This window comes from Belonocnema kinseyi, chromosome 5 (assembly GCF_010883055.1).
Source record: "Belonocnema kinseyi isolate 2016_QV_RU_SX_M_011 chromosome 5, B_treatae_v1, whole genome shotgun sequence".
Taxonomy (NCBI): domain Eukaryota; kingdom Metazoa; phylum Arthropoda; class Insecta; order Hymenoptera; family Cynipidae; genus Belonocnema; species Belonocnema kinseyi.
The window spans coordinates 108,825,961-108,839,402 of record NC_046661.1 but is presented as its reverse complement, the minus strand read 5'-3'; the positions used below and the strand labels follow the sequence as shown (position 1 = coordinate 108,839,402).

The 13,442-nt window shown below is 35.2% G+C and overlaps 1 protein-coding gene across 1 annotated transcript in view; it reads left to right on the top strand.

Moving 5' to 3' along the window:
- The window catches only part of LOC117173825, a 114,545-nt gene extending 101,139 nt beyond the window's left edge, over positions 1-13,406 (top strand). Inside the window, exon 6 of the mRNA XM_033362469.1 lies at positions 4,324-13,406. Within this exon, the coding sequence (XP_033218360.1) occupies positions 4,324-10,791 (6,468 nt within the window). The 3' untranslated portion in view covers positions 10,792-13,406. The remainder of the gene's footprint in view (positions 1-4,323) is intronic.
- The last annotated feature ends 36 nt before the right edge of the window (positions 13,407-13,442 follow it).

The window sequence follows — 13,442 nt, the reverse complement described above, 5'->3', positions numbered from 1 at the left end:
AGCTATCTAAGGATGGTACTATAGAACGCCACCTCAAGGTAGGCCTAGTGGCGCCATCTCTTGGTCAGGCCGGAAACTTATCAATCCACCCTCGTAGACCGCACGGCTGATAGGAAATGATTAAGCGGGAGTATTTCGTATTTGATAATAATAGTCTGACGTGTTTGGATATCGCGCGAACAACTGTACTTGAAAAACTGGAAATTTTAGACAAACACTTTTGTGATTCGTATTGGGAATGGTGGTCAAACATTTCGCCACCTGGTGCCGAAAACTGGAACTAGAAAGAGTAGGTACAATTTTAAAGTTGTATTTTAATTTTTGGATCAAAGTGTTTTTATGATTGTTTTGTGAACTATAAAATAATGATTGAATACTAAAAAAAATCTTTATAAAAAATAAATAGTTTTAAATTGAATTTTCATCTTATACATTGAAAAAATTAACACATTTTTGAGCTTTAGAGTTCGAAATATTTTCGTGAAAATTCAACAATTTGGTATAAAGTTAGACAATTTGATAGAAAATTATATTTTTTTATATATTAGAAATCTTCTAGAAACGAAAGAATATAAATAAAAAATTAATCGAATAACGTTTGGACTCACATCGCGTTGATTGTTGAAAGTATTTAGTTGTAAATTGAGATAATTTGTTAAAAGTTCGTCTTCGTAGAAAATGAATCTTTTTGGTTGAAATTTAATTATTTTGTAGAAAATTTATAGTTTAGGCTCAAAAATTAAGAAATGTGTGTATTTTGTTGAAAATTCGTCGTTTTTGGTATAAAATCGAGTTTTAAAAAATTAAATCTAAGATTTTTTTATTTGAAATTGAATTTTTTTAAATATCAACTATTAAATTTATCGCCAAAAATTCATGTTTTTATGTTAAAAATTAATTTTCATGGCTAAAAGCGGAACTACTTAAAAGTTAATTTTTTTCGGTGAAGATTAATAATTTTAGATAAAAATGTTTGCTGTTCAAAAGTAACTTTTTTACTGAAGATTTAATTGTTAATTCCATATAAAACCCTTTGTTTTTGATACATACTTATTTTTATTATCTATTAAATACTTTAAACTCCGCAACAAAATCTTTAAAACAGTTTTATGTACAATTTAAAATGCATCTTTAAAATCGTACCTATTCTTTCTAGTTCGGATTTTTGTCACCAGTTTTTTAGAATTATTAAGAGACAAATTGGTGAAATGATTAATTATGTTTTTATTATTATTTAATTAATCGATGGGGCTAATATATTTAGGAACATATTTTATTTTAATTTTTCAAATCTTTTTAAGTTAAACATATTAATTAAATCATTAGAAACTGAAAAACAAACATTATTTATAATAATCTCGCGAAATTGTACACATATTTCAAATCTATTGTTTGAAAAAATACGAAATGTCAATTCCCGGCAAAGATTTGGTGAGTTAAACGTAAAAAGGTGTTGATTCTTTTTTTGCTGAGAAATTCTGTTTTCCTTAAATAACTAAAAAAACGAAACAACCTTAGTATTTGGTTGCCATACAAAAAAGATGCGCAATAAAATGCTCTAAAGTTTTGACTTTCAACATTCAAATTTGAACAATTTTCAAAATTTGCTCCGCTTTTAATCGGCAATTATTAAATGTTTAATGTTTTTGATTTAATACTGTTCACAATTTCTCAATTTTAAATGCTTTTAATTCGAAGCATTTTGATTTTGAAAGTTTTTCATTCAAAATTATATAATCTCAGACGCTTTCAACTCGTAATGAAGCAGTTTTGAATGCTTTGAAGCTAAAATGGATAATTCATTTGGCATGGATTTCAGTTTGAAATTTAACCATGTAACTACTTAAACTTAAAACAAACAATTTTGAATGCTTTAATTTAAAACTTGTCTATTTTTAAAGATAATTGAATTTGTAATTGTTCAATGTCTTTTGTATGAATTTGGAATATCGCATTAAGAAAATATAGATAAATAAAGTAAAATCTAATTTTACAACAAAAATCTTCGAATGTCTTATTATATTATCGAGTTCGATTTGAAATCCTCTCAAATTATTGTTATCAATAATAAAATCAGGGTGGCCGCTGGACCAGGAATCCTGGAAACTGGGAAAAGACCGGGAATTTCATGAGACCGGGGAAAACCGGGAAATGACAGGGAATTAATTTTTTTAACGGGAATTTTACAAAATTTTTATTCTAAAAATGTTGTACAACTTTCATTCCAACCGCTTTTTAAAATAATTTGTACAATTGTCATTTTTATAAATTATTATATCATTTAGTTAAGAATGCTTAATTTAAAAACCTTTCACTTTAAAAATGTTCCATTTTAGATTTTTAATTTTTAGAAGCATATATTTTAATTTAAAGAATTTTAAAATGTTCCAAATTTGAGAATTTACAAATTTTAACTGTTTCAATCTGAAAGTCCTGATAAGAATTGAAATTATAATATCATTTATTCCGATAATTTTATTTTTAAATAAAAATTGTCATGATTTATCAATAATATATTTTTAATTCAGAGTTTCATGTCTTCCTTTATATTATTTTTTATATTAAATTTAATGAATAAATTTAATAATATATTATTTCCATTAATTTTGTTTAGTCATTAAAAAATGTAAACGTGCGTTTTACTATTTTCTACTTGAAAATAAATCCATAATATAGTCATAATTAAAGGTTTTTATTAAATTTAAAATATTGTGAGTCTAAATTATTTAATTTGTATCCCATTTAATATGAAATTTCTTAATGTATAAAAAGAATAAGTATCTAATATTTAGCAATACTTCACTGTTCATTCAAGACGAGTAAATTCAAACCAAATATTTAAAAGAAAAGTATTTGAAAATGAATTGTTTTACATAGAAAGCTTTGAATCTTTAGATTTTCGAAGAACTTTTAAACTTTTAGCGTTACAATTTTAATTCTATTTAAAAAGTGTTTAATTTGTAAGTGATATTGTTCAATTTTGACGCATAAATAACAATTGAACACTTAATATTTGTAGAAAAAATTTGAGTAAGTTTAAGAGATGCATAGAAGTTTTGAAAATATATTTCAAAATATATTTTTAAATTAATTGAAATTTTCCTACAATTTTTGAAAATCCTGCAAATTAAAAAAAAATCCTTAAGATCTTCCATAATTTATCAAAGTGAAAAATCATTTTTAATTTTGCTAAGAATCTTAAGAAATTTTTTATTTTTTTGTAGTCTTTCACAATTCTTAAAAAAAATCTAAATTTTTTGTTTCAAATCTGCAAAAATCTAAATTTTATTTTAAATTCGGCTGTAAGTATTTTAAATTATTTTCAAGTTCTAAATTTAATTCGAATATTTTTAAACTTCTAAATATCTCTTAATATCACTCTAATATTTTTACAAATAATAAGTGTTCTATTGTTATTTACAAATTCAAATTAATTTTTTTTTAATTTGCAGGATTTTCTAAACGTGATAAAAAAAATTCAATTCATTTTGAAATATATTTAAAACTTCTGGCAAAAAATTCAAAAATGATTTTGAATTTGGAAAAATTAAAAACCACTTCTAGATTCTCAAGATTTTGAAATACAATTTTAAATCTTTTGAAGAATGCCTAGACTATTTAAAATTAAAATAATTTAACTTCTAATTCAAGAGCTGTAAAGTTAAAAAAGTTATTTTTCAATTTTTAATGTGTCTAGCTTAAAATTACTTAAAATAATATAATTTAAAAAAATTTTAAAATTCATTGCTTGATTTTTTAATTTAGACTATTGAAAATGTTAACGTAGATTTATATTTTTGGAACTTAATCTGAATTTTTCAACTCTATAATATATAAAAGTTCTAAATTTTGTAGTTTATTTGTATTTAATGTAACATTGTTTATTTGAAAAGTGTTACTAGCTTCCATTTGGTACGTGTACATTTTTGAGCATTTGCATACACAATTTTTAATTGAAAAACTTTTAAACTTCAATTTTAAAAGTTTGGAATTTAAGGGTTTTACTTTGAATGCTTTAATTTGTTGTTTATTGTTTATTACTTCACATGGAAAAATGTTCAGAATATAGTTTGATTTTTTAAATTTCATTGGCCATGATAAATGTTTGCGAACCGGGAAAAAACCGGGAATTTTTTTCTTCGATTAAAACGGCCAACCTGAAAATAAAATCGTTTAATTTGAAGGGTCTCTTTTATTTTTTTGTGTGCGGGTTTTCCACTGTTAAAGCATTCGTAATCATTTTATACGGATCATTCACCGTCCTAATTTTGAAACACATCAAAATCCGAATTAGAACTGAACTTTGAAAATGATCTTTTTCAGGAGATGGCAAGCATCATGAGTTTCTCATCAAGTTCCGGGGGCGGTTCATCCACCGGGATTCACGGCCACCGTCGTCTCGGGGCAAAAGTCGACGTCGTCTACAGCCTTTTGGGAATGCTAGGTCGAAGCGAGGGCCGAGAAGACATGAGTGCCACCTTACTCTCCATGAGCAGCTCTATAGAAAGTTGTCTCATCATGAGACAATCAGGCTGTCTTCCTCTACTAGTTCAACTCATTCACGCACCAGGTCAAGATCCCGAAACCCGGGAACGAGCCGCCCGAGCCCTCCACAACGTCATTCAATCTAGAAACGATGAACGAATCGGGCGCCGAGAAGTACGAGTTCTCAGGCTGTTGGAGCAACTCCGCGACTACTGTCAAACCCTCCGAGCCTCTCTAGAAACCGGACAACCCCGAGACGACCTGGAAAGACATCCTGGAGCGACTATCGCAGCTCTCATGAAACTTTCCTTCGACGAAGATCATCGTCACGCGATGTGCCAACTTGGAGGACTTCATGCCGTCGCCGAGTTAATCGAGATGGATCATGCAGCACATGGAAGTGAATGTGACGATCAAAACTGCATCACCTTGAGAAGATACGCAGGAATGGCCTTGACTAATTTGACTTTCGGCGATGGAAACAACAAAGCTCTTCTCTGTTCCTTCAAAGAGTTCATGAGAGCCTTAGTTTCTCAACTGCGATCTCCAAGCGACGATTTGAGACAAGTCACGGCAAGTGTTTTAAGAAATTTGTCCTGGAGAGCCGACAGCAGTAGTAAACAGACTCTGAGGGAAGTTGGCGCAGTCATCGGTCTAATGAAAGCTGCGATGGAGGGCCGGAAAGAATCAACTTTAAAATCCATCCTGTCAGCTCTCTGGAATCTTTCTGCTCACTGCAGCACTAATAAAGTCGACATCTGTGCTGTTGGAGGCGCCTTGGCTTTTCTCGTGGACATGCTCAGCTACAAAGCACCTTCGAAAAACTTGGCGATTGTGGAAAATGCTGGTGGGATTTTGAGAAATGTGTCGAGTCACATCGCCGTGAGGGAAGATTACAGATCAATCGTGCGAGAAAAGGGATGTCTTCAGGTTCTTCTTCGCCAGTTGAGATCGCCAAGTCTCACGGTTGTTAGCAATGCCTGTGGCGCTTTGTGGAACCTTTCAGCTAGGTGTCCTCAGGATCAGCGTTTACTTTGGGACTTGGGAGCAGTTTCGATGCTAAGGAGTCTTGTGCACTCAAAGCACAAGATGATTTCGATGGGTTCGAGCGCTGCATTGAAAAATCTTCTCAGCGCGAGACCTGGCAGCAGTAATCTCGTGCATTTGGATTCAACAGCGAGGGGACTTGGTTTACCAACTCTGCCAACTTTGGTTGCTCGGAGACAAAAGGCACTTGAGCAAGAGATCGATCAGAATTTAGCTGAGACTTGCGAGAATATAGAGCCTAGTACTTCTCCGATTAATAAAGATGATAAGTTCTCGTTTAAAGTGGATCCAAATCTCATTAATACTTCGGCAAGATCGTATCAAGTTCAGGCTGCTGGTCCTTCTGGTATTAAATACTACTCGAATGTTGCAAGAAGCGAGAGCAGGGAATCGATGCGTTCAGTGACAAGCACACATTCTGATACGATTTTTGAGAAAGTTAATCGAAATGCTTTGAATGGAGGATGTTTGCCAGTTGATGTGCAGATGAAACAACAGTCTTCCTCGCTTCATTCGGCCGTTGGTTTTGATTTAGGAAATACTGGGGATTATACGAAAGGAACACAATCTGAGAGGAAATATGCTATCAGGTACAAAAATGCTGCTGTGCCGAGGATGAAAAGTGATGTGGAAGATTTGAAAAGAACCAATTCTACGATATCGTGGTCCACTGCTCCAGATCAGGAAGCTGGATGTTCACAAGTCTTGATGCACTCTTCGATTGAGGATAAACTTTCACAGACGAGTTCTTGCGATTTTTCGTTCACTCGGTCTGATAACGAGTGCAGCTTTCCTGGCAAGTCGGATATTCAGAGGACGAATTTGGAAGCAGTAAATCCGGAAAATCACGTGGCTCTTCAGAACTTGGGAGGAGCTTGTGGACATGTGGAAAAAGCAAAGGAGATTAAAAGTGTTTTGAGTCTCGAAGAAGATCCATTTTGTGATTATGCGGAGACGGATTTGGACCAGACGACGGATTACAGTTTAAGATATGCGGAACGCAATTTGGATGATGATGATGATGACGAGAAACAACAGAGTTCGGCGTATTTTACATGTACGGAACAAGATATTGTTAATGGAGATAGCGTGAAAACGTATTGCACGGAAGGTACACCTTCCCAGATATCTTTGAATTCGTCGAGAGCTACTTCGGCATCTGATTTGCAAGAGGATAATAATATTCGACCGAGGAGCTTGTTTAGGACAATTATTTCCGACGCGAGTCTTTCTCCTCATACATTTAAATCGGCTAATTTAAATTCGTTGACGAATGCGGACAGATCTTTGGAAGATGGATGGCAGGAAGAGGAGTTTGACGTGACATTGGTGGATGATCGCATTAAAACAAAAGAGAATTCTTGTCCAGATTCTGGGGCAGCTAGCTATAGATCTCTGATCGTAGATGACGAACACAAAATCGCTGACGATTCAAAGCACAAAGAATGCGAAAGACGAAGATCAAGAACCAAGACAAATTCTCCATTTACTGTGAATCACATAAGCGAAGATGAGAACGTCGAGGAAGACGAGGACGACGATGATGATGATGATGATCAAGGCTTACTTGCTGCTTGCATTAACATTGGAATGCAAAACAATAGACACAGACAGTCCTTGAGGAGAAACAGCTTTGAGGAAGAAGAATTGCAGGCAGAGTGCAATCTCACGCGATATGAGACCAGCAATGAATTAAACCGAGTCGACAACAGTGCGCCGAAACTTCCTTCTAATGAACCATTAAAAAATGCTCGATACAGTATGCAAGAAATGACATCAAACGCCGCTTATGACTACGGAAAGAATGAGCCGTTATCCTTGCCTACAACTCAACTCCAAACTGAATCTTCCTCTATTCCAGAAAAAATTTCCAATTCTGAAAACCCTGAATCTGAAATACAGCCTTGTTCAGAAGTCGTCATCTCCGGAAGTTGCGAGTCCTTCGATTCAGTCGAGCGATCGGAACATGCTCTCCTTGAATTTTGCATTCAATCCAGAATCCCCAAAGTAAGAAGCGATTCTGCGAATGCATCTAATACATCTCTAACTTCAAACGAACCTTCTTCAAAGGACACAATCGACACAGTTGAGGACACCAAGCCAAATGGAATCGCCGGAATGCAAGTTGAGGAAGCGATTATAATGAGCGAAGAAAACTCAAAAGTTGAGGAAGCTTACAGACGACAGAGAGATCCTGACGCGATGATTGCATCTTTAGACAGACTGACTGCAACGTTAGTTCAACAAACAGAAGCGATGCGCGAGAGAGAATCCAACATGAAGCAAAGTTTGCTCAGTGACACCTGGAACGAAGATTCTCCGAATGATGTTTCCTTCCCAAGTATCAGTGTCAGTGCTCCTCTCATTGCTTCCTTCAAAAGTGATGCTCAAGACGAACATCCTCCAGCTTCATCTGTCATGACCGATTCGAGAATAATCGCCGAAGAAGCCATAAAAATTGCCGAGGTCGTTTCAGCCGAAGCAAACAATTCAGGCGCACTTTCTATCGATCTAGAGAATATCAATCCTCCATCTTTTATGGGTAGTTTGCAATCCTTAAGCGCGAGTTACAACATTGCTCCTGAAAGTGAAATCTACACGGTGAGAGATCGCGGTTTCTCGATTTCGACACCACCTGGAAAAATGAGGAGTCCAATCTCAACAAGTCGCAAAAAGTCGTTACCTGCTGGGGTTGTTGCCAAAAGAGCTTTAAACTACGGTCCAAATCACACAAGTCTGGAGAATCTTTCTCAACTTGAAAACGTGAAACCTCCCTCTATGATGGATGAAGTTTTGGACATGGGGGATATGGAAAATAGTATGGTAAGTGTTGCAAGTATCACTTCCGAAATCGCCGACCGAGATCAATATTCTCACAGTTTGACAGGTAGCGATCCCGTTTACGATTTGGTGAAACCAGTAGCCAATGTTCTTTCAATGACTTGCATGAGATACGCTGAATCAATGCAGATGAGTGCCAACAACAGTTTGAGCGAGTGTCTCGAAAATATCAATCCACCTTCTTTGTTTAACGAAGTGACAGAAATGGACGAGTCGACCCTTGAGGGAAATTCTGAAACTCTCTGCAATGAAACTCTCTGCATTGATATCGATCTACGGACCGAAGAAGCTTTCCAGATAGATAGAATTGAGGAAGTAGGCAATGATACTGACGAAGCCACAACTCCAATTCCTAGTGAATACAGTTCGGCGGATTCCACGCCGAAGAAGCGGCTTCACAGAGGACATCTAACGCCGAAACAAAAGCGACAATTGGCAAAAGAAAGGTATAAGACCTACACGATTGCTGCAGAGTTGGTAAAGAAAGAAGAGGAGGATAGAAGAAAACAAGAGCAGGCTGAGAATAGAAAGAGTTCGCTGACCAAGTTAACGCCCAAGCAACGCAGACAAGAAGACAGGAATAGATTTCAAACTCAGGTTCTTGAAGCTCCCATCCTGCAAAAGTCACCAGAAACAGCAGTCAAGTCTGGGATTCCAAAATTTACAGGGAAGGCTAGTTTCAGCAGAGCGAACGAAAGGTACCGGACGAGAACGATAGTAAGTGACCTTCCTCAAGTGAAAGATCACCAAGTCCACACAATGCTAGAGCAAAATGCGAATATCGTTCTCAACACCTTGAGCGAAACCGCAAAAGGTGAGGAGACACTTTTGGATTGTGAGACTCTATCTCTCGTCTCGAACGAATCAGGATCTGAACATTATCTTCAAATGCGTTTCGCCAATGGAGACAGGAGAACTAATTTCCATCAGGAGAGCAGATCCAAATTATTTTCCTACGAGGCTCCTGAAGAAAGGCAAGAGTTGGTGGAGTCGGAAAGTGAAGATTCCGAGAAACAAATTCAAGAAGCAAAAGGTCCACGCATCATAAAACCAGGAACTCTCAGCAGAGATTTAAGCCTGGAGTCGAACGCGAGTCAATCCGAACCGGAGATTCGAAAAGCGATTCGAGGAAGAAGAAAGCCCTTGTATTCAAACCCGACTACCAGGAAATCAACTCCACAGTCTTCTCCTTCAAAACTCAATAGGAACAGTGCAATTCCAATTGGTAGGAGCAACACGTCTCCGATTGTTCGAGCAACAAGGGCTACAACTCTCAGACAAAATAACAATACTCCTCGGGAAGCTTCAAAGTCGAATAGTCCAAAACACACAGCAAATCTTCTAGGTGGCGATAAAAAAACAGTTGTTCCAAATGCATCAAAAAGAAGTTCTATTCCCCAAAAGGGATCTTCCTTGACGTTCACCAAAGCCATGAAACGTCACAGCACACCAGCTACAGCTCAGGAGGTGAAAACCGCAGCCCCGACGAAACCCCTTGAAAGGCAGGGAACTTTTACGAAAGATGAACCTGAGGTTGAAAATGCACCAACCGTTCCTTCAATTGCTTCGCCTATGAAAACAAAAATTGCCAAACCTGTCACGAGTTCAAAATCTTTGATCCAAAAACCCAAAGTTTCCAAGTTTCCAAATTCGAAAGTACCTTCACTGATTCCTTCAAAGAGGAATCCAAATTCTAGTGAAAGCAGCATTCCTAAAAAGGTGACGGCTTTGGGACACAGGTCTAACAGCAATTCAAGCATTTCGCCTTTATCCCAGAAGAAGACAAAAGAAGCGACAAGCAAAATCGCGAGTCTCTGGAAGAAAGTGGAAGATAGTAAGAACAGACGACCCGAGAAACCGGATACGAGGAAGTGGATCACGACAAGCAACGGGACAATCCAAGACGTGGTTGATGATGCACCAGCTTTCAGATTCTTTAGGAGTTCGACTTTCGAAGGGATGCCCAAAACTATTAGTGACTCCTCGATAGCACAGAAGGCGTGTTCTCAGAATTCGTCTAGAATGGAGATGTATAATGGGATCAAGTATCGAAACTCCTGTGATCTGAGTGGCATTCCAGTGAAGCATCCGGAGCCACAGAGCCAGGAACAAGTAGTCTTTCGAAGTCAGAGGAATTCTGATACCACCTCAGAAAGTGAAATCGACATTACCAAAAGAATTTCCCGGCTTGGGTCTTTCATCCGGGTTGATGATTCTTCTACCAAAGCGAGTTCTCCACTCCAAGGTGTCGCTGCTGCCGTTAGAATACCAGCTGCCGCGATTGTGCCGCCCTTCAATTACAATCCGCATCCAGAAAGTTCTCTGCAGAATGCCAAAGACAATTCTGAAGGGAAGGTCGAAAATCAGAGTTTTAAATCGGAAATTATCACCGCTTCGGCCCGGGTCACGACAGTTTAAAAGGATAGAGAGTTCTGTTGTTTAACCTTTAAAAAAGTCAATTTTTTAAAAAATTTTAACAAATATACTATAGATTTGTTTTGGAGATTACCGTTTCATAGAGAAAAAGAGAATTTGTAATAAAAATTTTCGCTCCAGGATTGAGTCGAATTTAAAGGTTATGTTTAAGCGTGGCCGAGATTTGAGCGGGAAATTCAAATTGTAAGATCTTTGTATTTATGGACAGTTTCTTTTTTTTTAATTGAGGGAATACTTGTCTATATTTTATATATAATCATTTTAAAAATTGCAAAAGCTTGTATACGAAGGGTTAAACAACTAGAGCCAATTAAAAGAAATACTTTTTCCTGTCCAATTCAGACTAGTCATTCTATTTCTGCTGGGAAGAGAACTATTATTTATACTATTTATTTGCAATTCATCAACTCAAGGCAAATTTATGATTATCTTGAAAAAATTGCTTTCAAGTTGGTATTTGCAGCTAAAGAATTCAAACTTTTCATGAATAGTTATAAAACTCCTTGATTTTAAATGCTTGTTGGAAAAGTTACTTTTTTTGTTGTTTGATTTAGTTAAATGAAGTCATTAAATCTATCAGAAACGGCGATTCATTAGCGAATAATAGTCCCAAGATGTTCCTTGATCCTACAATTTTTTTAATAATAAAACATTACATTTTTTCTAGTATCATATAATAATAAAATCCATTTAATTTTTGGATTTTATAATACTTAGTGAAAATTAAATGCATTAAAATTAAATAAAGGCAAGAAGAAAATGGCTAAGGTCACGATTTACTGGGACGTTTAGCTAAGTATTTTTTTTAAATGAATAATTTTATTTCATATATTCATTGTAGTTAGGGATTTTACACTCTTTTGAAATTCCTTGGGAAATTGAAAATAGTGATGAATTCACAAAATGGCAGTGATTTTCTCAGAATCAGAGAAAGAAATTTTCGTAGGGAAAACAAGAGTTTATAATTGTAATTTCGCATCAGGTTTGAGCCTAATTTAGAGGCCATGTTTAAATATGGCCAAGATTTCAGCGTGAAATTTAAATTTAAAGATTTTTATATTTATCGAGAGACTTTTCATTATTCTTCCCCGTTTTCCAGGTATTTGCATTATTCCAAAAATTAGAATATTTTTCTGAACTTTTTTTGTATCTCATGTTTGAAAAAATGACAATTTTTGATTATCGGAAAAACAGCCGACATTTTTTTAATTGATCTGTTAGTTTCAAAAGAGTATGAAATTCCTCACCTTAAATAAATAAAATTTGGCTATTTGAACAAGAAAATGAGATTTGAATCAATTTGACCAATTTTATTTGCTTATCTAATTAACCAAGTGTCTCGTTTTAAATCGCTTGCGCTTCGACGTTTCAGATGGATAAAATGCTCGGCACTTGATTTGGTACCATTTTCATTTTTCATTAGATTCATGGATACAGTTTTTATTTTTTAAATGAAATACTTCTTTGCATTCGAGTAGACGGTTACTTTAAATTGTAGTCCTCGAGAGCTGGTGCTCCGGGTCTAAGATCTTGATAGATTTTTCATGTTGTATATATTACGATACGTCGATAAATTCCAGACTTACTCATTGATCTTAAAATTCTTCGTACATGATATACTGATTGTACTAGTCTATTTATTCAATTCTGTATATAAAGATCCGTGAATAAAAAGTAGGGAGGATAGTGATAAGCGCAAGTATAGAGTACGTAAAGCTTGTTGTTTTACATTGATCTTAGAGTAAATAAAAATAATCGTATACGCGATTAGACCCTTTAATGTTTATCAGACGTGCTTTGTACATTTTCGAGTGTAAACTAAGGAACTATGAATTAATTCCTTGTAAAGACTGATAGCAAAGCATTAGGAGAAAGGTGATTTCACTTGAAAATCTGTATTATCGTTCGAAAGCAACTATTAAACCTAAAAATGTAAGGACTTGCAAACGCGACCTAAGTTTCTAGTCCCGTTTCAATAAATGCCTATTGCAGGAAATAGCGTATATATTTTGAGGATGTGACATACCGAAGTCATATGATATAAGAAAAAACTATGTATTTATATGTAATTTGATTAAATTCGCGTATTGACCAAATTACGCAATATTTTTTCGTCTCTCGTGTACGTTAGAAAAAATCAATTTCCACTTTTAATGGCAATTCTTTTGATCTTTTAAGTTTTTTAATCTGTATACTAATTCGAAGAGTTGCGACGTTATTGTACATAATTATTGTTAATTTCCTCCTCTCGTGTCATCTTTCCTTCTATAAGACCTGCGTGTAGAAAAATGTCGATTTCCTAATTTAGAAGGAAATTACTCGACGTGGTCAAGTCGTTTTTTCGATCCTTTTCCAGTTCGGATTAATTCAATTTAATCCTTCCAACTCGGATGCCCAAGGATCCTTTTAGTTTGATCTTTTAGTTCGAGTTTGAAGCGAATTTGGTCCGTACTCCGAACATTTTGTGTAACTTCTTAATAGCGTACTTAGATACAAGCATGGGGTCTCTTATCAATTAATCCTTAAGTTTGTCAGATACTTTAATTCTTTGTATATTATTGATTATAATTAAACAATAAATTCGCAGCTAAATCTCACATGATGAGAGAGAAAATTAAATTACCCTTCCCATG